This window comes from Alligator mississippiensis, chromosome 16 (assembly GCF_030867095.1).
Source record: "Alligator mississippiensis isolate rAllMis1 chromosome 16, rAllMis1, whole genome shotgun sequence".
Taxonomy (NCBI): domain Eukaryota; kingdom Metazoa; phylum Chordata; order Crocodylia; family Alligatoridae; genus Alligator; species Alligator mississippiensis.
In genome coordinates this window covers 5,815,014-5,842,952 of record NC_081839.1, presented here as the reverse complement: position 1 = coordinate 5,842,952, position 27,939 = coordinate 5,815,014, and the positions used below count along the sequence as shown (strand labels likewise).

At 50.2% G+C, this 27,939-nt stretch overlaps 1 protein-coding gene across 2 annotated transcripts in view; it reads left to right on the top strand.

The window, feature by feature from the left end:
• NRTN (neurturin) overlaps positions 1-27,002 on the top strand; it is a 63,872-nt gene extending 36,870 nt beyond the window's left edge. The window contains exons 2-3 of one of the 2 annotated variants that reach the window (XM_059719517.1): positions 9,799-10,042; positions 16,604-27,002. In XM_059719517.1, coding sequence (XP_059575500.1) covers positions 9,826-10,042; positions 16,604-17,052 — 666 coding nt within the window. In that variant the 5' untranslated portion in view covers positions 9,799-9,825 and the 3' untranslated portion in view covers positions 17,053-27,002. The remainder of the gene's footprint in view (positions 1-9,798; positions 10,043-16,603) is intronic. The other variant, XM_059719516.1, reaches the window with a different exon arrangement.
• Positions 27,003-27,939: the final 937 nt, after the last annotated feature.

Here is a 27,939-nt window from a genome sequence, read left to right as displayed (position 1 = left end):
ACAAAGGCTTTCTGATCCCCGGAGCTTTTGCTTGTTAAAGGGGGAAATTAGCTGCCTTTCTGCAAAGCCACTTCTGAAAATAGCAGGATCTTTCCTTTATCTCCATTTGTTATCGGTGCACGTTCAGCCTCTTGGATGGGCGACCTCAGGGGCAGGGCTCTTCCGGCAAACATTCCCGTTCCAGGTGAGAATCCTTTAAACACGCAGCTTATCCCCACCAGCGAGGAGCACTTGCCAGCCGCGCTCTATTTCTGTGCCTCTCTGTCACTTAGAGGTCAGTAGTTCCTCTTCTGGAAAAAGCATATCGAGATCTCATTGCAAACGCCCTCCCGTGGCCTGCTGCCCTGCCACTTTGTGCTGCAACCCAGCCAGCTACGCCGAATAGAAAGCAGCCGGGCAAGAGCCAGGAAGGCTTCCCAAGAAGTGGCAGACCTTTTGGAAGACGGCACTGGGGAGCCACTAGGGGGTGCCCTTCCTCCGAGGCAATACGACCCCGTCGGCCATGGCATCGATTTCTGAGCTCTGTCTGAGCTCGTGGTGGTGTCCAGTCTTTAAAGATCCTACGCCGCTTCCCTCAAGCCCTGTTAATTGACATCCATGTGCTGATTTAAAATTTTGCATTTTCTGAATGCCAAATTGGACGAATTACCTACCCGAGTCATCTCGCTCTGTCCCTACTCTGTTCCCTTTGCCATCCATTGGGGCATGCCGCCAGTTAGAAAGAGATGCGCTATTTTTCTTGGCACCTCATCCCAAGCCGTTGCCCATTTCCTTCCTGTGGTGGGTGAGTTTATTCTGCGCCTCCCTGCTTTTAAAATCCAAGCCAGGTCCCCGAGGCGGGATTACCTGGCCTCCCGCTGCATTTGCAGTTGGATGGTGTAGTTTGACTTGACGTGTGCGACTGTTCCAGGGCCAGGAGCTGACGGGCTGGCATCCCTTCGAGCAGCGAACACCAGGCGTGAGTTAACATCCTGTTCTATCTCTGCACCACGCCTGACAAGACCGTACTGAATCCACTGCACCCTTCAGGGCAGCGCCAGGGCTGAATACTCTCTCGTTAACCTCCGCCAGCTCCACTGCAGTGACTTGTGCTCCTCATCTCTGCTGCAGAGGAGCGCCACGGCCTCAGCGCACCCCCAGTGCAGCAAATGGCATTCTAGCAGCTTTAATGGATGGGGGAATTGAGGCCGGTTACACCCGACAAATGCTGTAAGCACCGCACAGTCAGCCCGGGAGGTGTGGTGGTGCCGCCATCCTCGACTGACGTGGCAGCATCGCCAGAAGCCCCAGTGTAGGGCAGCTGATACCAGCAGCATTGTGCTGTTAGGTTGTTTGGCTGGCCGGTGAGGAGGGTCTGGGGGTAAAATGGCTATTGGACCTACCAGATTTGGGAAAATGAGTGTTTGCTACACTTCCCCTTACGGCCTGCAGCTCTCGTGAACCAGAAACTGCAGCTAATGCAGCTCTTTCCAAGACAAGAGTAGAGGCCTGTGCTTTTTGACTTGAAGGACTGGGGCTGTAGGCTGGGTTCTCTATTTATGCACGTGACCTATGCTGTCGTCTTGCACTTTCTTCGCAGCGTGAGTATTTGTTCCCGTAACTTCGTCCTGGAGTTGCTTTGTCCCAGCTGGCTCCTCCAGAGGCGCTGGTCCCTGGAGAGCTGAGAAACCACTTCTCGTCCCATTGCTGTGGCCGTCGCTGACGTTGCAAAGCCAATTCCATGTATTCTGGTGCTAAATCTGGCAGCGGTGCATAAAATTAGACGCCAGGCTAGCATCTTGACTTTGCCCAACCCGTGCTGCAGCACGTTGCCCAAAAGGCAGTTGTTGAAACTTTGCTACGTGAGAGACACCGCTGTAGGTCAGTGGTTCTCAACTTTGTCAGGCTCAAGATACCCTCAGAAAATACCAGCTCTTTGTTTCCCCCATGACAGAAAATAGGGCAATTTTTTTTTTTTTTTTGCTGCAGAGACCCCAGAAAGACCACAGCGGGGCAGAATGGTTTTGACGTTATTTGAAATCTGGGTTTATCTTGTGATTCATGTTGGCACACCTAACTGCTAACCTTGCGTGGTATCCCACAGCACCCTTAACAGGATTTCGAGGCGGCAGACCAGGGTGCCGCAGCACCCTGGTTGGGAATCACAGCTGTAGGTAATGACTGCAGTGAGTGCCAGCCACAGCTGCTGGAAGGCGGTATTGCAATTGGACCTCTTTGTCTCAGAAATTTGTTCTCATGCCTATTTGGGGCCTCTCCCAGTAGGAGGAGAAAGATGCTTTTCTGGTTAGAGCCCAGGCCTGCGGCAGGAGAACTGGATCCTTGTCCTGACTGTGCCCCACACTCCCTTGTTTAATCCTTTTCTTCCTCGTAATCCCAGCCAAGAAACTGGGTTAATCAAGCCTTTCTGCCTCCCATAGCAGGTTGTGGAGACTTCTGTGTTAGATGGGAAAGTGCTTTGAGTATCGGAGAATGGGGCAGCAGGGTTAGGGTTAGGGTTAGGGCAGCTGGGGGCACTAGAGTGGGAGTCAGGGGAGGCAGGTTCTGGTTCCAGCTCTCCCCTGATCTAACCCGTGATGGTGTCATGTCATTTCCCCTTTCCTCTGCATCATGTTTCCCCTCCCATCCTTTGTTGGCTTTGGGGCACTCCGGCTATGGGAACAGAGGGTGCTGGGTGGGGTGGCTGTCGGTCCTGGTGTGATACAGATAACAAGGGAGGTGATTGATTCAGAGTGAAGCAGGGCCTTTGCTGCTGGTGGGGAACTCGCCATCTCTCGTTCTCTCTTGGCACACGATGCAAGAGTGAGCTATGCTTTTCTCAGCCTGTTGTGATTCACCCTTGCAGCCGAATCCTTTCGATGAATGCTTTTGAGCCCTCGAGCGGTTCGCTCCAGGCATTCCCAGCCCTAGCTGTCACACTCGGGTCACAGGGGCACATTTCTACTCTCGTACTGGAGAAGGCTGATTATTAAAATCAAGTGCAAATGCACACAGCCAAGGAGTGGATGTTCAGGCCTGGGTCAGTTCGCCTCGCTGAGGTCATCTGGGGACTCTCCTTTCTGTAAAGTCACAGTCATCGTGCTATGCACACCGCTCGTTCCCCATTTATTAGGCCTCTGAATAGGGGTAAATTGCACCAATGGAGTCGCAAGATAAGAGCCTTAGCCCACTAACCCTTTTGTACCGTGGATGAATTTAATGATCTTGCCTCCTTATATGGCAAAATTATTCTTTTTCTAACTTGGCATTGTTTATAGCTCATTTCAAGTGTTTAGACTCTGGCTGGGTTATACAACTTTCCTGTAACCTGCAGGCCATATAATTACTGTTAGTTAACATGTAATTATTTACATCCTGTAAAATAAAGTGTCGCTGGCAATGCAACAGCACGCTCGCTGTGTTTTGCTATTTACTGTAATAACATTAAAGGGGAATCTGTCAAATTCCACTTTAAAGTAAACATTTCTTTTCCCAGTAAAATCCATTTGCAAATGCTCTTTTTCTTTTCCTTTCCTGTGTTTCTAAATTGGTTTGGGGGGGGGGGGGGGTCTTCTTTCTTCTTGGAGATTTTGTTTATAATGGAGATGCTTAAAGTTTGCAGAAGCTGAAAAGAAAAAGGGATGAAATCACCAAGAGCCCATCTTTCAGGGGAATGTGAGTGGGGGGTGGCTGGATCGGGAAAGCTTTGGACTCCACTTCCAGTTGCTCTGCCCTGCGACGGTTCAGTCGCGTCAATACAAGCCGAGAGCAGAGTGGGTATAAATCACGATTGAATCAAACTCGCTGGGTACCGGTATCATGGACTACGTCAGGTAACATCATCTCAGCTGGCCATTCTTTGCTGAGGCTCCCACCTCAGCTGCTAATAAGTGTCAACTTCCTGCTTTTAATATCTAGTTTTTGTGTTACCGTTGGGTCTCCACTGTGCCAGGTGCTGTGTGCAGACACATAGCGAGACAGTCTCCTCCCTACTGTGTTTACTGTTTGAATAGATGACAGGTAGAGAGTAATATTATTCCCATTTCTCAGAGGAGGAACTGAGGGACAGAAAGATTCAAGTGAAATATTTGGAAAGCTGCTAAGGGATTTAGGAGCCTAAATCCATATTAACAATGACGTAGGCACTTAACAGCACACTTGCCCTGCAGTTGGAAGCATGAACACCGCTCCTATAGATATAGTTTCATAGGCTTAGGGACCTAAACAGATCATCAGGTCTGATGAACAGAGATGAACAGTTTAACTCAGATGACATGCAAAACAGCTATATGAAGAATGCAGAGCCAAGGCCACAAAGTCCAGCTCTCAGGACGCCTGCACCATGTTTGCTTGGCCCCACTTTCTGCTTGTGTGTCATGATACAGGTTTTCATTGCATGCACTTTTTTTCCAAAGAAGGTGTATCTCCTTCTTTGGAGGCTTTCAAGAAGAAGCTGGCTGGGACAGTTTAGGAACAGTGAACCCTGACTTTGTGCAGGCGGTTGGACTTGGTGACTTTTGAAGTGTAATATCCACTCATCTCACAGGAGTGTGGGTCTGTCGCGTTATTCATGCTTGTGCACCCTGTGAGTCAGAGGTCTTGTGGGAAAAACACGTGATCGTGTAAGTAAAGGCACAATCGAAGCATAGGTGGAAAGGGAACCAATGAAGAGAGCACAGGTTGGCTCATTGCTGACAGTGCTTAACTTATGACTGCCTGATTTTCCAACCTGTCTGTCTCCTTTTAACTATAGTCGTTGCATGTAATGGCATGGGTTTTTTCCATTTGTTGGTTAAAAAAGAAAAAATCTGAATATCTCTGGCCCCTCAGGCTGCAGCATCCTGTTGATCAGCAAATCTGAACAATTGAGGCCAACTAATTGGCAAAGTCCGAGCCTTTAGAGGCAGCTCAAAGACCGTGGCCATGTGAGCTGACATTGTAACTGCCTGCAGCGGGAGGTGGTCCACCGCCCTACGGACCAGCCTCAGAAAGGAATGAGCCGTTTTGCAGATGGGTTCACAGATATTTGCTGACGGCAGAGGCATGGCGAGACCCGGAGTCCCAGGCTTCCTTTCTGGGCACCAGTGAAAACAGATACTTCCCCCTGTGCTCGGCACTTCTGCTCCCCCCAGTCTCCTCCATCGCTGGCTCCCGAGTGACGAAGGTGCTTCTGAAAATGTCACTTTTAGACTTTGCTCCAACAAAGTGCTTTAACCGTGTGCACTTTAAGCGTCTGATCAGTCCCAGAGGACTCCTCATGAAAACAAGCATGGGTGTATGGGCTCCCCTTTGCTGGATGCCGACTTAAAAAGAGTTGGATTGATTGATTTCTTCGTTGGCAAACACTTGCGTGCTGCAGGGTGGGCAGGCTGCGCGCTTCCTTAAGGGAGGAACGGGGTGAGGTGCGGGATGGGATGCGGGGAAGGGCTTGGGCTTCTAGCATCAGCAGCTTATCAGTTCTTCAGGCTCGGGTTTGGTTTTGAGGCCTTTTTTGATTGCTGGAAGAGAACAGATCCCAGGAGCGCTGCCGAGACGCCATGGGGGAAGCTGGTTTTGCGGTGTAACGAGATGGAAGAGGAAGAGCTTGCCTGCCATACAGGGCCAGAGATGATTTTGGAGGAGGAAGGAATAATGTTGAACTTATAGAGGATTTGCTGGGAGCCTGGTCCGGCTGTCCAAGCAGGGGATATCATGCAGCATGTCCTAGAGGCACCAGCACCAACCCCAATCCTTGTAATTTTGCATTTAGGCAGGAAGGGCCAGACTCAAAAAGGTATTTAGGTGCCTAAGGTCTCATTGCTCCTACTGATAGCACTGGGGAGCTGGGTGCTGAAATACATTTGAGGATCTTGGCCTGTTTATCTACTTAAAGCAGGCAGACAGGTTCTCAGACTCTAATCCTGCTTCTGCCTTGGCTTGCTCTGTGACCTTGAGCAAGAGCTGTTGTGTTTGCTGCGAAGGGCGGTGGGACTGGTGGAGCACCGAGTCCCAGCAGGAGAGTGGCCTGTGTTCGGTGATGGGATGCAGGAGGCTCAGAGAGGTGCAGAGCCTCCAGGGCAGTGCCGAAGTGGGTGCTACCATGGGATGCGGCGGTGATGGAGGCACGCAAAATGGTGGGCCTGGGGGGTGCTGTGACCAGGGCAGCAAGAGGAGCGGATGATTATGGAAGTGACCTCTAATTTCCATCAGCAAACCAGGCTATGGTAGCAACTCCTGTCTAATCTGGAGAGAAGGGTGAAGCGCGGGAAGGCAGCTGCAGTCATGCAGCTTCCCCAGCAGTAGATCAGGAGGTCTCCAATGGTGGCTGTTGCCTGGATCCCATCGCATCCAGACCAGCTCAAGGGTTGGACGTCACTCTGCAGGTCGGTTTTTGGCTCCCCTCTGAATACCATCTGCCTGCATCCTGCTTTAGCCTGTTCCCACCTGCCCAGTTAAACCACAAGTGGAGCTTCAAGGGCATGGGACCAGTCTAAGATGATGAGGGGAGACCAAGCCTGACACAGGATGGGGCAGGAGGGTGGAGTGATAGCACGACCCCCTGAACTGGGGTGCTGTCTGCTATAAAACAGCCTCTCTTCCTTCCCGTTTCTATCCGGCCCCAGTGGCCTTCCAAGACAGGGACTGTGGGTTCAAGTCCTACCTGAAGCAAAAAGATGATTCGTGCTTCTGTTTCTTCAAGTCCCTCTTTAAGGATCGGGCCAGTGGTACAGCAGGCACTGTGTTTGATTGCAACTCAGGAGGTTTCAGATTTGGCTTGGGCCACAATTAGATATTTTCTTCGGTCGAGCTAGAGAAATACACGTCCAAGAAGCGCTAACCAGAATGATCCTCTCCTGAGCAAGGGGTCAAGCTCCATTGCAGCCCCACTTCTCTGTGTTTTGGTCGTTCTGGAAGGCGTTGGATGCTCTGGGAGCCAAAAACTTCCTCTGAGACCAAAACCAGGCCAACGGCAACAAGAAAAAGACTCTGCCTTAATTCTGTTAAGACGTCAGCAAATGAATGCCTCCTCCCTTCCCCAAATGAATCCTGGACAAAGTTAGTGGATCACGGTTGGGCATGGCCATGGTTGGGCATCAACCATGCAAGGTTTGGTGCTAATGAGAAGTTCTGGGATGATTCGTTATTTGTCCAGGGAGGATGCTAGTAAGTAAAACTTAATGCATCCATAATGCTCCCCCGCCTTTGGTGTCATCCTTTTTCAACCCTTATGGCATGTGTGTGCAGTGTTGCCGGTTTGATTCAGTTCATTACTGAATTAAGCTGCTGTGATGTAATAATCCCTGCTTGGCACCTGTGAGCCATGTATACTTCCCGGGTTAGATTAGTCTGACTATAAGGACCTGCGTGCACCTCTGCAAATTGGGGTTGTGCTGGTAGGGCCTAAAGCTAACGTGACATTCAAGCTGTCTGTGCTGGTAAACTGTTCTGATCTGCACTAACGAGGATCACTTCAAAGCCAACTTTCCGTCCCTTTCGGGGGGTTTACGTGCTGTTGGGTTGGGCCGGCTGAGGGACTCGTGGGAGGATTGGCTTCTTACCCGCCATCCAGGGGGAAGCGTGTGTGGTGGGAAGTGGACAGGGGAGAGCCCGTCTTGGACCCCTCCTTTGAGCTGTTGTGCCTGTAGCTTTGTAATGAGGCCCATTGCTGGAAGAGCAGATGCTCGGAGACCTTGTGGCTTGGCACGAGGTGCCCATTACATGATTCATTAGTGTTATTATTGGGTCAAATCCTGTAGTTCATTTAGACGCCTACCCAGGCAAGTCTCCTTTGCAGCTCCGTGGATCTGATCCTCATTTATGTGAATTCCCCGTAGCCATGTAAAGGGACCTTCGTGTGAAGGCAGGATGCTTACGCTTGCTGGAGAGGCCACTTTGCACCACCAAAGTGGTGTGAAGAGGCTCTTGCGTCAATGGGAATCGGATCGGGTGAGATGAGCCTCCGTGAACACTATGTGACTAGGCCCACAGTGTTGACGAGGTCGTTAAGAATCGCTGATGCTGAATGCAAGAGCTGGAGGCTGCGGTGCGTGGGGTCTGGCACCCTGACGGGGGCAAAGCCGGACTCCTCTCTCTTCCCTTTCGGAGTGAATGTGGCGTTACGATGGGCTCTGGATGAGCAGCTCCTGTGTCCGTCTGGGGGGGCAGGAGCACACGACACGAGATCCCTCTATGATGCTTCTCCTGGTTGGTCATCTCTCGGAGACGCCTGGGACCCCGTTATCCTGCCTGGCCCCAGGTCATGTAGGCCAGTGGCTAGGGGATGGTTATGGTTTACGAGAAAAGGAGAGAAAGCTCTTGCTCCTAAGAGGCCAGATCAGATCAGGCCCCAGATCAGTCGCACTAAGAAATGGTGTTTTTCTGATGCTAACTTCATTCTGGGCTCTGCTGAGCATTGTCCTAATCAAGCAACCATACCAAAGGTCTGGGGGGGGGAGGGCATTTTCCCCCAGGCGTCTCCTGATGCTGTGAAATTTGGCCCTTGGTGCCACATGCACGATACAGGTGTGGATGCAAGGGGTTGCACTGCAGGTGGCATGGTCTTGGAGCTTCCTTAGCCAGCAATTCTGTCAACGCTGCCCCCAAAAGAGACAGACTCAGGTCTCCCTTCCTTAGCCCTGCTGCCTGCGGGGCCCCAGCACCGGAGAGCATGGAAATTTGTTTCTATCGCTGATGATAAATAGCGGAGAGGGCTCCGGATATCCCTTCCCGCTTTCCACCTGTCCCCTGCCTTCCTGATCATTATCCTGCCCATGGCAAAGTGGCCATAAACTAGCACTAAACTAGGGTAACGTGCTCTGCGGGGGGTGCAAATTGCTCCACAAGGTGCAGGGGAAAGGTCGGGGAGAGGAGGACGGGTTAGGCTCAAGGTCTACGGAAAGGCAGCCAGGCAGGAATTGCTCCCACGGATGTTTGCTGCCAGCAGCTGTTAATCTTGTTGTGGTCTGGATGCAGCAATCATACTTAGCGCTCGCCTCCCTGCTGCGTTTGGCAGGTGCGGGGGGCTCTGACGCACTGGGGTTATGTACTAAGCAGAAATGCGTGCTGGGCCCTGGATTTAATGTATAAGCTGGCTCTGATTGCACCTTGCCTAGGGTGGGAGCAGCAAGCCTCACCTGCAACCCCATGCAGAAGTCACCTTGTCCCTTCCCGAAGGCCCCTCGGGGAGCCCCTGCTGCAGGGGGAGATGGGCTGCTTTGTGCAAGGGCCGTCTCCAGCATCCAGAGCTCTGCTGGGGGGCGGGATTGGGATGGGACCAGTGCCAGCCCCAGCATCACCCAGTGGATGTGCCCCTGATGCCCTGGGGAGAGCATACTCTGCACTGCCGCTGTAGCTCAGCCTCCACGTATTGTGCAGCAGAACCATGCCCCTGCACCCATCTAGGACATATGCATAGAGAATATGGGTGGGGGGTGTTCCCCCTTCCTCCGTGACTAGTGCCTGGCACAAGAGGCTCCTGCATGCTGCCTTAGTAATGCCCCTGGGATGATCAGGCTCCTACAGAGACAGGGGAGATCAGAGAATGAGAGAGGGCTTGTTGAAAGCACGGGGTCACCGTTCAGGACTCCTCGGTTCTGCATGGCCACAGGCGACTCGTTTCCCTGCTGTGTGCCTCAGTTTCCCCGTTATAAAAGGAAGGGTTGTAATACTGATCCGAGAGAGGGGGTTCAAGGCTGAGCATCTGCTTGGTCACGGTCGCTCGGTGGTCCCCCGCGGATGGTGGTGCAGACCCAAGGCTCGGGGAGCCGTAGGCGGGTGTGGCGGGATGCCGCGGGCGGAGGCGGAGGCTGTGCATTAAGGATATTTGTTTTGCCTGTTTTGCAGACTTTCAATGTTCTGACTTGCTCTAAGATGAAGGTATGGAAGTTTGCAGCCATTGCCTCGATGCTCCTCAGTTCCATGTTGTCCATTTTAGTTTGTAGAGACATGTTCAACGGAAGCCGGAAATACAGCCCCTCCCCATCCTCGCCGTCATCGCCATCAAGGCCGTCCTCCTCTTCCTCGTTGCCTGCAGGTCAGCGGAGATACCCACGGGCCCTGGAGCAGCATAACTCACTGATCTCTCAATGTAAGCTGCACGCGCCTCGCTGTGACTCTGTTTGTGGGAAGCCGAGGGAAGTCTCCTCCGCGGGCTCTGGGGGAAGAGATCTTGTCTTCTCCCTGGGCCTGGTAAAGGAGGACTAGTGATTAGGTGATGGTGAAATGAGCCACTGAGTCCTTACATCGGTGACAATCTAGCCTGGGCATCTTAGGCCGTTTGGGCTGCGGGCATTTCTCTGCCCCTTGCTCCTCTGAGATCCACCCTACTAGATGCAGAACCTTTCAGATGTATTCCTTCTCTGCGGTTTCCTGCCACCTCCTTATAGCTGGTGATCTGGCCCCTGGTGTGATGTGTTGCATATATATCAGACAGCATGTGATTAAAAAATACCTGCTGCATAAGATCAGAACCAGCATGTTCCCTTTGCACCCGTGCCAGCCAGCTGTGCTCAGCTCCGCTCTGGTCTGCAAAGCAAAGGCATCATCGGAGCGGGTCTGTACCGAGAGGGGAGATTTACAAGGCACACTTAGGAGTTGCTGGAGATTTCCTAAGAGGGGCTCAGCCAGTGAACCAAGAAGGCACGTGGAAGTTTGCTGCTGCCTTTGGGTGAAATATAAAAGTCTGGAGCAGGGCAACGCTTGTTTTGCTGTCTCCTCCATCCCCTCCCGAAACATTTTTAGCAAAAAAAGGCCAATTTGGTGACACCCAAACATCTTGCAAATGTAAATCGATTGCATCCATTCTTTTTTTCCTTTCCTAAGAAAAAACCTGAGCCATGCAAAATGGTCCGTTGCCACAGTCTCCAAGTGAAGGGCTGCAGTTTCCCAGTTTGAAATGACTTTTCACTTCGGAATTTCCTCTCATTTTATTTTTAAAATTTACATCATTTTGGAAAAGCTAAAAAAATGAAACCAAGCTGGCCAGCGTTCCCAAAAGAAAATGTTTCAGCTCCCCAAATATTACTTTTGTCAGATTTTTGGGTCGTTGTGAGTTTTGAAAATACTTGCTTTCCTTCCAAACCAGAATGAAATTGCTTTTGAAATGACCAGTACACTGAAAATCCCATTTTCTGGTCATCCTGTTTTTTTTAAGGAGTTGTTGTTTCTTCAGTCCCGGTTGCTATCCTGCCTGGCCTCACCGAATTCTCATTGAATTAATTACTCTTTCATTTTATTAACAGAGAGCATGACACAATGTTTATCGCAGAGACTTGCAAACCGCAAGGCTTGGGTTCAGCTACAGGATCTGTTTGACAGGATCAGATTGTTTCATTGCCCTGCTCATAGAGTCATAGATGCAAGGGTCGGAGGGGACCTGAACAGATCATCGAGTCCGACCCCCTGCCCTGGGCAGGAAAGAGCGGGGGTCAGATGGTTGTGTTGAACCTGTTGTGTGTGTGCTCCACAGTGCAGGGCTGTGTGGGTTTGTGAGTTATCACGCGTTAGCTGAAAGCTGCTAATAGAAAAGAAAGTTAACTGTAGGCAAAGTTAGCAGCGGAGTAAAAAGGTCGTCTGCCACTTCCTAGTAGAAGACCCTGAGTTCAGTTCCTTAAAACATTGTCAGCTGGACCGAGCCTTGCCATACTTGCTGTCGGCCTTGGGCGGATTTTCTTTGAAAGCTTCACTTTAAAGGGTTTGAGCGTGCCAGGAGCGAGGCTAAGATGAACGTCTTCTAACGTTACAAGGGCTTTTCTGCTTCTCTCAGTGTTCAGAAGAGGTCAGGTATCTCCATGCATTGGAGTAGGGCCTTGAAAGGTAGTCTGCAGAAGCTCTGGGGTCAGAGAAGGGCTTCATCATTTTGGCCCGTTTCACGTTCCTGCTCTGCATAGCCCACCTCTGATTTGAGCTGCGTCCGGACCAGGGGAATGAAGTTTTGGAGAAGGGCCCAATTCAAATCGAATTGAAGTGCGAGGAGAGTCCAGCTCCTTTGGGTACCGTCGCCCTGCATCGGGCAGTGCTGGGAAGCATCCCTGTGAAAGCATGTCCCAGCTACTCGCTCCCCTTTCCCACGTGCTTCAGGCCAAAATGGTCAGGCAGCTGCTTTGTGCGATGTGCCCGGGGCAAGTCCAGCATCGCTCTCAGGCTCGGGAGAGTGGCTGCGTGCCATGTTTCCAGCACGCAGCCCACAGAGAGCAGGAGCGAGTGGGGTGGGGTGGGGTGCGTCTTCATGGCGGTGCTCAGCCCGAGCCATGCCCTTACCATTAGCTCTGAATGCAGAAACAGCCTTGGCTTTGGATCGTGTGGGGTTTGGGGCAGGGATACAGCTTCTGATCCCATGCCGTGCATCAGTTTAACTCCCAGGGGTTATCCGTTCCACACCCCCTGTGCAGATCGGGAGCACGGCCACTGCTTTTCACGGACTTGCTCTAGTGGGAATGAAACTGGAGCCTTTCCAAGCAGAGTCGCTGCTGCTTTAGACAGACGCCTGGGTCAGAACTGGGGCCGTTCATCAACGGTGCAGCGACCCGGACCCCGAGCACTGGGATCCCCAGAGCTCCCGGTTGTGTTGCTTCCCTTTCTGCCCTTGTCCCCATCGCTTGTGACAGCAACAAACCCAGGAGCATGTTTTGCTTGGCCCTGGTCATTTCAGTACATGCTTTTTCATTCCCCTGCTGTCCAAAGTACCTGCAGCTCCTCCCCCTGGGTCTCAGCAGGGCTCTGTGCAGGGCATCTGGAAACCATGAACGTGACAGCAGTTAATTGTATTTTTTCACTAAATATTTGATTTTTAAACATGCACTCGAAGTGCCACGCAATGAGGGCCTGCCTGGGGCTGCTCCAGGCCGTGACTGTGGAGAGGGAAAACAAACAAGACTAAGTGAGCTGCTTGGATGGCAAAGGATCCAGTGGGATCTCTGGAAAGAGCACAGAATTAGCTTTGCAAACACGGAGCTGATCCTTTCAAGCCGAGGAGCTGGAAGAGATGGGGTGAGAAGGAAGGGCATGCCCTGCCAAGCATCCCAGGGTGGTAGGAGGTGAAGGGGGTTGTCTGCTCGCTGGGACCCCCTGGCCCATCGTAGGGATGAGGAAGGCTGCCTGATGCTTTGCTCAGGTTCAGTTTCTGGGTCTCGGTTCTGCCAGCCCTTGTTCGTGGGTTGGAAGTGTAAGGTGGGAGAGAAGGCCACGCGGTATGAACTGGCCTAAAATCCGAAACAGCTGGTGCAATAGTGAGAAATTTTGGCTGGCAGCACCGATCATGCCTATCACCGGCCACCAAGTGCTGCATTCAATAGCAGCAGCCGTCACACACTGTAAAGGGAAGCCAGCTTTGGAAAGGGTGGGACGTGGAAGCAAGCAGCGTATGAGTCAAGCAAAGGGTTCACCGTGGTTTCAGACTGGATCTGCCATTGCGCCCGACTCCCTTTCTCCCAGTGCTTGAACTGGGTTTCCCGTGCAGTCTGGCACTGGAGGAAGCTCAAAGAGGAGGATTTGGCAGAGAAACGTTCTCTAGCAAAGGGACTCGCAGGGCAGACAATGTGGAGCTCTGCCAGCTCACGCAGTTTAATGCCACGGTGCACAGACATCCTTGCATGCATGCCACTGTGTGATGAGTTGGAAACCAAAGCAGAATTGCAGATTTGTTCCTCTGAATCCGGAAAAAGCCTGTCAATGAGCTACATATGCACAGGGAGTCTCCGGGGACGTGTGGAGCAGAAACAAATAGTTCTGATATTATTTACATAGCATAGGACAGCGGCATTTTCTGCAGAAGAACTAGAATAATTAACCACAAAGAGCAAAAGCGGGCCAACCACTAATGACCTTGCCATGGCTTCGCTCCTTGTGACATCTGTGAAACCGTAAGGCTAAGTGAGAGCTAAGAACAAACCCCAGAGACTGGCCCCAGGGGAGCTTTGAAGATCTCCCACCCCCTGGACTCGCCAGGTCTTTTTCAAAGTGTCATTATTATTTTACCCACCACTGAAATTCAGCTTCCTCCGGGTTGGTACTACATAGTAGGCAATACAGACTACAGAATTCAAGCTAAAATTCAGGGTTCCTGCCCTAATTCTTGTAGAAACCAGCCAGAAGTGGCCAAGACTTGAGGTTAACATGGCATCTAAAACCAAGCAGGACCGTTGTCTCATAACCTAGAGTGCCATTTATACTGGCTGTCACTGCTACTGCTGTCTACGGCCTGGAGATCTCCTCCCTAACACAAACCTGGCCTGACGCTGATTAAAAAAAAAAGTTGGAAGTGCTGCAGCTTCAAGCACTGCTGGTGAGTGCTATGGGCTTGTCCGTGCTTAATAATTTATCTGAATCCCTGTGCAGAAGGAAAGCAACAGGTCTAATGTAAACACAGCTCCTTCCATGGGCTTTTTGCTGGCCAGGCTGGCTCCTTTTGGGGAGCTGATTTAAACCCTACCTGAGGAAGCACTGTCTTGCTGTGCTTTGGGGGCTGGGGATATAATAACTGTACCAATGCATCCATCCCCGCAGCCCCTTTCAAGTGCAGACAAGGCCTGGGGCAGCCTCACCTAAAGCATTCCTCTCTGCTGGGCCTCCGCCGCCGGCTCCAAGCGGAGAGCAGCTGTGCCATCTGGAAAGAGCCTGGCTTGCGCAGGCTGCATTTGAAAGCAGGTTTTTAAAGCCTCCTGCTCTGGAGATGAAAGATTTTCCATCCCGCTTCGCTGAGACACTGAAAGCTTCATGCAGACTTTCACTGCATTAAAGAAAATCCTCTGTCCCATCTTGCAGGGAAACCCCCATAACATTGAGCATGCAGTTGCCCATGCTGGTGGCCCCCTGCGCTCTGTCTGGCTGTTCGGGATGGAGATTGGGGCACAAGTCCGTTGCTGCCGCACTGGCCCCCTGCCCTGGAGCAATACAATTCCCAGAGCTTGGACCCCATCCCTGCAGGAGTGGCGTGCACTGAAGCCTGCTGCTTTGGAGCACTAGGGTGCTGACTGGGGGCATTCCCATCCCTCCCGCTCAGGTCCGGCCACTGCTCAGCTTCCTCCAATGAACCTGGTACACAGGAAGAGGAGAGGGGTGATGGAGAGGGGCAACCAGGCCGCCCACCTCCCTTTCACTACTTTCTGCATGACTCTGCTGGTATTTCATCCTCCGTTGCCCCCATAGGCCAGTGGGATGACTTGACCCATAGAAAATAAGTGAATCCCAGCCCCTTTTCCAAATGGCTCCTGCTAATGAGTGACTGGGAACGGACATTGGAATCAGATGTGGGTTCCCCCCTCTCCCCTTTGCATGCGTCCCCTCCCCGAGGACCTGGCACCATAATCTGGCTACGGGATGATTTACGAGTGTTCAAGGACACCGTGCACATCATAAAGCCCAGGCTGCACAAAGCCTGGGGTCTCCAGCTCCTCACAAAGAGCATCCACCTGGATGGCTGCTGGTTGCTTGATATGTGTTAGGAGGTTTGCAACTTGTTCACTGGGACTCTGACCCTGTCTGGATTTGGGACTGCGAGTGACTGTCTGCTTAGGATCTCTTTCTTGGAGACACGTGCTAGGTCAGTTCCAGACTCTTGGAGGGGAGGTCAGGCTGCGTGGCCAGAAGCTCTGGCCCTGTGTTGTACAGGAGAGAATCAGACTCAATGGCCTTAACGTCCTGTTTGCTCTTCAAAATACTGGTGACTCTGTGAAGGCCACAGTTCAAATGGCTCCATAGGCAGGGCCCAAGACCATTGACATGGGATTGCTTAATCCATTTATTACAACTGGCGATTAATTCCAGCCCTAGCGTCTAAGGCCTTGGGCTACTGTGTTGAGCAATGCTGCTATCCTAGTTAAATGGAGTGAATGGGATGAGAGAAAGGGATGAGCGCAGCTTGAGTTGGGGCTAAAACTTCACTGAAGCCGGCTTGCTGCAAGGCTGGCTGGCAGGGCACGAGCCCATCGGGATCAGGCTCGTGTGGCGTCGGACTCGATGATCTGCTAAGGTCCTTTCCGACCCAAACGTCTGTGAATCAATCGGCAAAGGGAAAATGACAGATGGGCGATTATTTCTTTTTAATGAAAGTTTACGGTTTGTTGTAGGACCTGCTGAAAGCTGTAGAGGCTTCCAAAATCTCTGGGTTGATTTCCTTGTGCCCATAATTGTCTCCTGGTCTGATCACAAACCCTTGCTTTTTCCTGGCTGGGGGAATGCGGGGTAATACGATCGACAGCACCTCAAGGTGTGTCTGCACGACATCCCCGGTGTTTCCGGGAAGTGCCTGCTCCGGCACATCCCGCCCAGCTGCTCCTGCTGCACGCACGCCCAACCCAGAAACAAAGCAGCGAGACTGCCTGGGGTGGTCTCAGCTCTCAAGCGTGCTAGCTGAGAGTTCAAAAGCAGGGGTGGGAGCATCTTCAGAGTGGCTTTCCCACCTCATTTAGGGTTTAGCCCATGCTAAGGAGGAGCACGGGGATAGGTTGTGCTGGACAGTGGTGCTCTCGGGGAGTTCTGGGAGCGTGGTGTTGATGCACAAGTGATTTAGGAGCCTGCACCCCATCATGTGTGCAACTCAGTGACTTTCAGAAAGCTCACTCCAGGCAACAGAGATACCCAGGGCTGAGGTTTTAAATGCTTCTCGCCTCCTGGGGCTCCCCCACTAACAGCTTGTCCCCTTTTGTTGCAGACAGCACCTTGTTCGAAAGCTACACCGAAGGCGAAGTCCGCCAGCTGATCTCCGCGCTGGTGGAGAAGTACAGCCAGTCGATGAACTCCGGGGGGCACGAGCTGGCGCTTTTCCCCAAACCGGGGAACCGTATGAAGCGGGCCCGAGCCCGGCACAAACCCTGCGCCCTCAAGGAGCTGGAGGTGAGTGTCAGCGAGCTGGGCCTGGGCTTCATGTCCGACGAGATCGTGCTGTTTCGCTACTGCAGCGGCACGTGCAACGCGCCCGGCCAGAACTACGACATCTCCCTGCAGAACATGAGGAGCAAGAAGAAGATCAAGAAGGAGAAAGTGAGGGCCAGGCCGTGCTGCCGGCCCCTCTCCTACGATGACGAGGTCTCTTTCCTGGACAACAACAACAGGTACCACACCGTCAACAAGCTGTCGGCCAAGGAGTGCGGCTGCGTGTGAAGCAGGGAAAGGGATCCCGCGAAGTTTGATGTCCGTAAGGCAGCATCAGGAGGTCGAGAGCTCAAGGTCCTGGCCAAAGGGCTATTGCTGCGACCAGCTCCGGGCTCCGAGCAGCCAAGAAGGCAACTGGTGACATGCCTGCCTCGGGTCTGCAGTCAGACTCCAGGGGCAGCCGGGAAACTCTTGATGCTGGGTTGTGTCCTGCAGCCGACCCCCCTTGACAGGAGATCAAGGAGCCTTTCACCACATTTGCAGATGCCTCCGGATAGGCTGGTGTCCACGGGCCCGTGCGTTGCGAGAAGAAGGGGGCGAGCAAACGGAGAGGTGCAAGGAAATGCTTGCCGCTTTCCTCCAGGGGTGCAGGCATCAAGTCGCACCAACCTGGCGTCCACATGTGCTTGGATGCCTTTTCCCTTTCTTTTTTTTGCACAGTGGGTTGAGCAGGAAAGCACAGCTGGCTCATTATTTCCGAGTCCAAAAGAGGGCAGTTGTCTTCACCTCCATGTGCCATTTCTGGCCGGCCCTGAGCTGCAGTCCAGTCCGAAAGAAGGACTTGGGTCATCGTCCACATTCCTAACCGTGTGAAAACTGAGGAATTTCAAATCACTCTTAGGGCTGAAAGGTACCCCGCCATGCACACACACGCCAAGACCGATGGAGAATCATGCCCGGGCGTGGGATTCACATGGATGTGGAACCTTTTCAATGTAGGGATAAATGACTGAACCATCAGGAAACCTTGTTTTATATCTTGAATTCCTATCTGATTGTTATTTTATCATACACATACAGTATATTCATGATCTGTACATGTACAGGAAATATATATATAGATATAGATATAAATATTGGTGGAGTTTGCAGAATTACAGAATGATATCATTCCTTCCAAGCCATGATAAGGTCAGTTAAAAACTATTGCATGTTTCTGCTCCACCTCTCACTCGTGCCATTCATTTGGGGCATGGCGGGGATCCTTATACATCACCCCCGCCCCCCAGCCTGGTTGCTTGACTGGAGAAAGGAGGGTGCAGGGGTGGGTTACACTCAGGCATTGGGCACTGGTGTGATTATCCATTTTAGCCTGAAAATTGCAGTGCAGCCTTAGTGTTCACACAAATGGGGCATCCTGAGCTGGTAAGCAGCCCTGAAAAAAATCACAGCTGCACAAACCAGCCACCTCTTTGTTCAGGATGCTGCACTGGGGCACGGGCTCATCGAGAAGGAAGTTGCAGCTACCCCTGGTCCTACTGCTTTTGTGCAGCTGTTTCATGCTGCTGAGATAAACCTCTGTGCCACTTCTCGGACTGGCTTTCAAGGGGCACATCTGTAGCAGAATCGCTGGCCCCTCCACTCCAGCGCTGTCCCAAAGCCCCCTGCGCAGTAAGGCTTGGATTTTCAAGGGAGTTCAATGGCTTGTCTGATATTATTGGAAAGGTACCGCTACATTGGTGTGCATCCCATTATATGGTATAAGGATGCTTAGACCAGCCTGGAGACAGGGCTAAGTAATAGCTGTGTAAAACACCATTAGAGCAGTGTCCACACTAGGGTTTGCGTTGGTATAGATAGAGTTGGCAGGGGGGAAATCACACCTGTGAATGAAATGGTTATACCGCTCCAAAATCTGTGTGGGCTGAGAGGCTCCAAACTGCTTTGGAAAGTCCCATTCAATTGATCTTAGCACCTGGCTCCCTTGGAAATCCCTGGGGTAAAGGCTAAGCCCCAGCTTCCGCTTGGCTTCTCGGAGCACAGTGGCTGCTCCAGCTGTGGCTGTCCGTTGAAAGGGAAAAAGGAGATCCTTGGCATTCATACACCACTTTACCTCAGTTGTGTTTTTTTTGGGTTTTTGATGGACAAATGTTTTGTGGTTCTCTCCTTTACCTTGATCCAGGTCCCAATGAGTCTCTTGGGTGTTGGGTTGGCTCCTAAAAACCTTGCTATCCTTTCTCACTGCTCATCCTGCGACTGCCTCCTTCAATTTGCTCACCCATTGCAGTGGCTTATTTCTCACCTTTTCCCCCTCTGCTTTAGTCTTACGGCTCCCAATAACCTAACATTAACTGGATTGACTCTCCATTTCTTCCACTGCTGCTGTTGTCAGTCGGCCACTTCGTGCGGCTGGGGCTTCCCCGAGTTCACCTTGTAAAAAGATCCAGAAATATTTTGGTGTCTGAGAAGTGTGTGTCTGTAAGGACACCTTTTCAGGCTGGAGATGCTTTTGGCCGTGACATTGTGGAAGACCACGGCAATACAATTAGGACTGCATCTGCATCCTAGTAGTTGAGTGACGGAGCATAAAAGGTTGGGCTCCCACAGATTTTGGGGGAGTGCACCTCTGCCAAGGCCAAAATCCAGAACAGATTTAAGAACCCAACTGACAACAGCCTTTGCAACAGGAAATGCTCATCAAACTCGCATGTATTGAAGGCTTAGAGCTGTGCAACCAGTTGACAAAAGGGGTACGAATGAATGCTGTGAGCTGGGCATGTTTGTCGATAGGTTAGGTTCCTTTCCTCCAAGAACTTGGGTCTTATTTTCCCGGTGGCAGGATGTGAGTAATTCCCATTGACTTCAGCAGAGCAGAGAGTAATTCCTATCAACTCCAAGAGGGCCGTGTAGTTTGTCTCATGCCTGCAGGAAGAATCGGGCCCTTTTCAGCTAAGGTTACCATTTACAGCACTGTCACTGCTGTTTACTCTGTGGAGAAATAAATGAGACCACAGACTTTTGCATTCTCTGAACAGGCTATATTTGTCGCCTGGAATAGATGGTTTTCTCCCCTTGGCTCTTTTCCCAGCTCAGGCAAACCATAAACAGAAGGAGAATATTGGTGTCATGTACTGGGCATTAACAAAGACAATGGAAAGCGAACAGGCCTGGAATGATTTGATTGCTGTTGACTTCTATCCCTTTTATCCAGTTGTAGGCCAGACTTTGATCCTGGCTACACCCAGCGTAAATCTGGAATGACTCGGCGTTGGGAGAGGTGAGAGCAGGATCTGAACGTATGTCTTTATTTCTCTCGGGAGGGCATAACAATCAGGGGGGATGAATGATTTTATGTATGACCTTGCTGAAACCCTCTCTTAGTAAAGTGAATTAGCAGGTATGGCTGGGATTGCAAAGCGGCCCAAGGGAGGGAAGCACCCGGCTGCCACAGAAATTCAAGAATTGGCCCTTCTATCTGAAAACCCCCTAGTCCCTAATGGGAATAGTAACCCAAACACTTCCTGTGTGTATCTCCAGCAAGACATGAAAAATGTAATGTGGAGAGCAAATAGCCTAGATTTCTGACCTCTGGAAAAGGTCAGGCTTTTTTTAATCGGATCCAAAAGCCGCTCTTAGCCGAGTGGAGCCAAGATGTATCAAAGCAATATAAACACCGTCGTTCAGCCAGGCTTGCCTCTCATGCACCCTGCTTCCATCTGAAAGCAGCCTGTAATCCAGATTCTTACCCTCACCTTTGAAAGCAGAGCCCAGATGTAGAAACTGGCAGTCGGAGAAGGGAATAAAGTCCATCTGTTGGGTATTACATGCATGTAAAGCCTCTGGTCAGCTTGCAAAAGGCAGCTGCTTTAGAGCACTTGACTTCTACCTGGTTCACACATGCCGAGTTGTACGGACCTCGGCTAATGCCACATCAGGGACATGACCACGCAGAACAAGAGGTGCTGCTAACACGAGCCTGGTCTGCTGCCAGCTCAGAAATGATAGGGGGCATGTTGGAAAATCCCAGTGGCTTTAGCCGGCTGGGTCCCATCTCTCAATGCGAGCTGCACCTTATAACTCAACCCGTGGTTTCAAGGTGGAGTCCCACTCTCTGGGCCCTGACACCAATAGGAGCCTGTTGCTGTTAGTGGAGTTCCTCCAGTTTTGTTTCAGATCCTATGTCTTCTCCGCTGGTTTTTGTTTAGTACCACGTGCCAAGTCCTTTGACTTACCCTGGGCGGCTCCAGTGGGTTAAAGTCTCCGCTAACACCAGTACAAATCAGGAATAACTGTGTGGAAGTCACTGGAGTTACAATGGAGTACAGAAGTGGGCTAAGTGAATGGAGAATTCAGTCCACTGACTTCACAGAGATTGCCTGGGGTACAAGGCAGCTCAGCCTCTGACCTATTTGATGGAAATATCAAAGATACAAATGATGTTTACAGCTGTGACGGAGATGAAGCGCTTGCCAGAGTCAGTAAAGGGTGACATTTTACATCTGGCAGTGACCCGACGCTCTAAAACCAGCGGTTGCAGTACCAGGCCGTTGTGTGCGGCTCTCGGCTACGAGTAAACAGATTAGATAAACTCTGGGCATACTACGGTTTGGCAAGCCTTGTGCTCTGTGACACAGCCCCAGGGAGGAACAGCGTTAATTCTTCCTGTTTTCATTCCCCGGAGGCATGCAGGAAAATGCACCATAATGAAAAAAATATTGTGAGCAGGAGGGCTGATGCCCAGTAGGAGAGCTGGCCAAAACGGTTGTGAGCAGTCCTTCAAACTCGAAATAGCTCTTTGTTTTCCCCACGTTGGTACCACCCTGGTGTTCCAGCTGCTAAGCAGGGTTGTATTTAGGAGCCGGGGTTTGCTCTCCGAACTGGCTCCTCTTCAGAGACCTGTATTTGCTTCTGACCCAGCGTAGCTCTGACCTGAGTTTTTGCTCTTCGGTGTTTGTCGTTTTGTAGCTGTCGTTCTCCCGTTTCGGAGAAAAGAAGTGGCTCTCCAATGAAGGAGAAGAAACAGTGTCGTGTGAGTTAGACCGCTCATCCCAAATGAGACGTGAAAGGTTGAAGCCAACAGTTGGTGAAGAGCCTTTGTGAGCTGTGACTTACTTGTAGTTTGGCCTGGGGGCAGAACTGGGACACCCGGGTCCAATTTGTATCCATGCTGTTGTCCTGTCCCAGGACCGCGGGATAACGTCTCACCCTCTCTGGTCTCAGTTTCCCAATCTGAAATTTAGGATAATGCCCATGATTGCAATGGTTTGGGGGCTTAAGTGCCCTCTTCAAAGCTACAGAAGACAGTGGGAGTATTTCCATTGATTTAAATGTGTATGATATCAGGCCTGCAAAAGGTGACCTCCAGTAAAAGCAAATCCTTGCCAATAGCAAATGCAAATCTGTCTTTCATGAAGAGAAGGAAAAGGCCAAATCTGACAGATTGGATTTGATGGATGTATTTTCTACCTATTTAATTACATTGTACTTTATTGTTTCCAAGCATTGTTTGTAACCCTGCAGCTAGGCGGGGATGGTAGATGGCATAACATTAAACTTAAGAGCTGGGATCGTAGCGCATTCAATTTACAAGAGATAAGAGGCTCATTCTTCTGACTTAAAAAAAAACCTAATAATAATAAATGGTCTCTTGAGCGCTCGGCTCCTTTCCAATTCTGATTCCACTATAAAAGTAAAATTAATTTTGTTGCCGAAGCCTCCAGTAAAATAAGAAATAAAGCGAATGTGTTGCAGAAGTAGTACAGGGCACAACGCAGGACTCCAGGAATAAGGAGCCTATTGGTTTGTGTTACTTCTTGGAAGAGCTGGTTTGAGGTGCTCCTGCCCAGTTCATTAGCTGAGGAGTCAACCCGTTAAATAATTCCCAAGCTGCTGCATCCATGCCGAATCAGCACTCGTTTGTGTGTGCTTTCAGGACTTGTGGAGCATATCCCATGGATCTTCCCCAACGTGAGAACTTGGCACGCGGGAGAAAGTCTGGGAAGGCATTGGTGCCAGGGTCAGCACCCTTGGATCTGGTCCGCAGGTGTGGGGCTTCAATGGCATTTTGTCACAGAGGGCTTTGACTGCGAGTGTTTTCCCCAAGCCACTGAAGAGACGGGCAGCAGCAGCATCTGGGATCTAGCACCCATCTGCCCATCGGCTTCTGACCCAGGGTGGCTTGTTCCTACAGCTTAAAAAGATGGCATTCCCAGCACTAGAGGCTTATCAGTGTTGGACACAGGCATCCTGCTGGCATCCTTTGACCCCAGCTGATTTCCTGCCCGTGGAGCAGGGGGCAAGACTCAATCTCCCGAGGTCCCTTCCAGCCCTAACGTCTATGAAATCCATATTGCAGATATAAGCAGCTATCAACTGTTAATTTTAGCCTATACCCAAGTGGCACGTCAGCCAATTCAAGCTCCAAGTACCGTTACATCCAAGTGGAGGATGCTTATGATGACACTTATGCCTTGTGCGTCCAGGGCTTGAGTTGCAACTGTAGACTTATCACTGGAGTTAATTTTTTCAATGAAGACAATCCTTCACGATCTGGTCCTGCAGAGATTGACTATAGGAGTGAATGGGAACTTGGAGTTGCGTTGGGTTGGCATGATTTGGCCAGTCATTGCCTGTGCCTCTGTCTTCAGATGCCCAACTTGATATGCCTTCAAGAGGCCTGATCTCCAGAAAGCCCTGGGCTCCATGTCCTCTGAAGTCAGGGACTTTAAGTGTCTCCAGTTGCGTATTTGTGATCAGTAGTCCTTAGTCTTGGCCTCTTGAGCTTGATTTTGAAGCCAGTGTAATACTCGTGTAAATGGGGTTTCTTAGAGGATGGTGGCTTTAATTCAGCTACGTTGGTTCATTTTGTTCTTTCTTGATGCGGCTATGCACGCTGATACTAAAGCAGAGGTCTAACTGCAGCTCACCGAGGAGCACCTGTCAGAGGCATCCTTCGGTGCCGCTCTGTAGTGGCTCTGACTGTTGTAGGCCCGACGGCGGAGTTGGAACAATCCCCGGTTTTAGTCCTGTCCTCCGTAGGGAATGCAAGATCGGGGCTGTAAGGGAAGGACCACTGAAAGGAAACTAATGTGGGCACATGCACGGGTCCTGCTGCGGCTCTGAGGAGCATGTGAAGAAGACAGGGAAGAGTTGAGGTGAGGAGTGTGCTTGGACCTTTGCATTGTGGAGCGTTGCCTGTCTAGATGAGTTTCACGTCAGAGGTTGGAGCAGTGCTCCTGAAGATGCAGGGAAACCTTCCCCCAAGCAAAACTCAGTCTGATTCAGGCTAGGAGATGAAGAGAGCAGAGACTTTAACTCGCTTCTGCTCATTCACTTCTATTTGAAGTATTTACATTGCTCCTAAAATATCCCCCCCTCTTCCTTCCTTCCTTCCTTACGGTCTCTACTTATGGCCACTTTCTGTGCGTGGTGCTCCTTTGGGCTGCTAGGCAGTTGTTGGGTTTCAACCTAGTGGAGCTTGCATTTCAAGGAGCGGTGCCAGCAAGCAGAAGTGGGGGTGGAGGGTTGTTCCTTGGCTACACTGGACCAAATCCCAACCTCGGATGTGCGTGACCGAAGGCAGGATCGGGCCATGGCGCTCACAATCCATTAGCACAGTGCTTTGAGATCCGCCTGGATGGCAGGAGCTGTTTACATGGAAGATGATTGAGGCAGGAGGCCTTGCCAAGGGAAAGGGAATGTGAATTATGCAGAGCTTCAAGACGGATCCATTAGCTCAAAGCTCCAGCTGCGCCATTCGCTGCGGCTTTCTGACAATCGAGGCTGCTTTCAGCCTCTTGAAGCTGATTAAAATGTTCCGATATTTCCTAATGTCCAATAAAGTCTTTGAAACTACTGCGGAGTGTCGTGTCGTTCTGGCTGCCAACCTGCTCCAGCCTTGGATGGATGTCAGGGCGATTCCACATGGCGTTTGCCGGCAGGGTGTCTGTTAGCATAACCCCATTCCAGACATCCCTGGGTCTACGAGCACGTGAAGCAAAGGCTGCATTGTCCGTGGAGAACCACAAAATGAGTCAGTAGCACAGCAGAGGGCACTCAAACCCCTGAGCTCTGGGATCAGGCCTTCTAGTAGGAAGCCGACTGGCAATTAGCACTGCAGGACGCTAGCCTCTCGAAATGCATGCTTTCTTCCCACACTGTATTCTGCCACAACGCACTGCAGCAGAACGGCCTCTCTGCTATTTGCGCTCAAGCAGTTTTCCGCTGCTCTGATCTATGCAAGGGCCTCGAGGTAGGAGCATGTCACAGTTCCCCCCACAACTCGAAGGCTTTTTACACGACGGGAGTGGTGCAAAAAGATCTGGGTGCAAGTGAGAACCAGGCTCCTTGGACAGTCCATTACACCAGTGCAAAGTGCGTGCATAAACGGGATCGTTCCGGCTGGGGACCCTTCTGCACTCCTTTTGCCATGGTGTAATAGTTACTTACGGTCCCGGCCGGTGCAGAATTAGGCCTCACAATATGGTTGTACTAGTGCAACACTGAGATCAATATTGGCTTTTTATGTTCCCAGGGGTGGCGGGGGAAATGCCTCCTCTTGGGTTTTTTTCTTCGCACCCCAGGCTGCCAAACTGTATGCAAATACTACTACTTCCTTGCACCTCCTTGAGCATGTCTGATAAATGCAGCAGATGTGGTCCTTGTGTGGATCTGACTGTTACACATTGGGTTTCTGAATGTAAACCTCCCTCCCTTTGCTACTAGATTAGTTGGAAAGATAATCCTCTGTCACCAGAGGATGGATTTTAATGTGTGCATCTCTCCCTGTCCTGTTTGGGGCCATTTTACAGATGAAATACGAGTCTCTGTTTTGTGTTGCATCATGTTGTTGCTCAATTGGTGACACTCTTCGTGCTCCTCCGTTGCTTGCACACTTCAATGTGTTTCTAATAGAGTCATGCTCTAATGGTTTGCTGATGCTTTCCATGTCTACATTGCTGTGTCAGTGGCAATAAGACATGTAGCCCATCATAAAAGCGCTTAAATTACAGCAAGGGCAAAAGGATGGAGCGGTCTCTCCATGAAAGCTGCACCAAAACCTGTCATCTGGCTCTTTGCACATTATCACGTGCACTATTTATTGTTAAGCATAATAAACAATGGATAACATCTGTTGGGCTTTTTTTCCCCCCCTGCACCATACATCTCCGTGTGCTGCCGATCTGCATTCGCTGAATACATCCCCTGTCAACAAAGGGTGACAAAAAGATTTCATAGCGTTCGAAAAAATGATGAGCTTTGGAAAAACGATGATGCATGGGGGTGGTTGAAAAAAAACCAAAAAACCCCAGCAGTTGTGATCACGTTTTGTTGCATCGTTTTATTTTCTTCTGTCTGATTGTGAGCTGCAACATAAGTCACTGCCTTTTACACAGAAATGGGTTAATGCAGACATGGCACCAAGACGGTGGCTGTGATGCCCCTGTTTAAACCTGCAGGATTTCCATTAGCCAAAATGGAGTCACTCCTGATCTGTTCTGGCCTGTGCGAGAGGGACTATGCCCAATATTGTTCCAATTACATGAAACCATTGGGAAATGTGTGTTTCCAAGTTTAAATAAGTCTGGAAACTTTCTGGTAAGGAAACATTTTGCCCTAATTTATTAAGACATTATTTTTAGGGGAAAAAAAATCACTGTTCTGTTCATAAACAGGGTTACTGCTGAACTGGTGGTTCAGCGAGGAGTTAAACGGCAGTCTCCGTATAAAATAGGAGAGCAACTTCAAATGAATTGAAAGAAACAGGATGGGAGTGGAAAACAATATTTCATTTCTTTTTGTACGTTCCACATAATGGAGGTCTTTTACTGAGTTCTTCTGAGTACCGATGATTTAGTCTTCTGCGCTGGTCTAATTCATCTGTTAAAAACCGCTTCTATTCCGGCATTGTTGGGCTCGAATGACCGACTACAAGAAGTTGATGCAATGCATCTATATTTTAGATAATCTCTATTTATTCAAAGTAACTTATGTTATTTATTTAGATGCCATAGTGTGCAGTCTACATAATGCATTCTTTCTTTTTTTTTTTTCCTTTTATTTATTGAGCAAAATGGTGCCAAGTGCAGTTTACATTTATTACAGTCTATCATTTATTCTGAACATTGGGGGAAAATGCAGTATGAGCTTTTTTTAAAAAAACAAAACAAAACATAAACCTGGGTGTGATGCTGTTACATACTCAAGATAAGGTGAAAATAAACTAAGGATTGTATTGATTTCTGTCCGGTTATTTTGTTTCATTTGTGCCTCTGAATAATCGGTATCAAAAGGATGCCGCAATCAGTGCCTTTTTGTTTTAATATTAATGTTGCATCCACTAGAAAACCAAGTACACTTTTACCCCTCCATGATGGCACCTGTCATTTGTACTCACTTCTCCTGCCTTGCCCCATCCCATACGAAATGCAGGAGAAAAAAACGAGGTTATAATTTGTAATGAGTTTATATTTGTAATGAGGTTATGTAATATAATATAATATAATATAATATAATGTAATATAATATAAGCAAATTTGTAGTGAGGTTCTAATGTGTAGCTGTGTTTAAGTATTCTTCTCGTTATTTCGATTTCTCATTCAGTGACCGGTCCCTTAGTCATCCCTCTCGGTAGGGGTGGTCTCTTCCTGGAGGAAGGACACAGAACTGGGAGCCAGGACTTTGGCACTGACTTGCCAAAGGTTACACCGCAAATTGTGTCACTTAACCTTTCCATCCTGCTATTTCTAAAGAAATAAAGAAAGGGTAAGGTATCACCAAAGAAAGGGTAAGGGGAATCCTTCTTTGAGAATTCTTTGGTACCCCTGGATGAACGTGAACTATGAGCCACCAATGTGCCCTTGTTGCCAAGAAGGCTAACGGCATACTGAGCTGCATCGGTAGGAGCGCTGCCAACAGATGGAGGGAAGTGATTCTTCCCCTCTATTCAGCACTGGTGAGGCCACATCTGGAGCACTGTGTCCAGGTTTGGGCCCCCCACTACAGAAAGGATGTGGACACATTGTAGAGGGTCCAGTGGAGGGTCCAGTGGAGGGCTGGGAGATATGACATAAGAGGATAGGCTGAGGGAACTGGGTTTAGTTAGTCTGGAGAAGAGAAGACTGAGAGGGGATTGAATAGCAGCCTTCAACTCCCTTCCGGGGGGTGCAAAGAGGA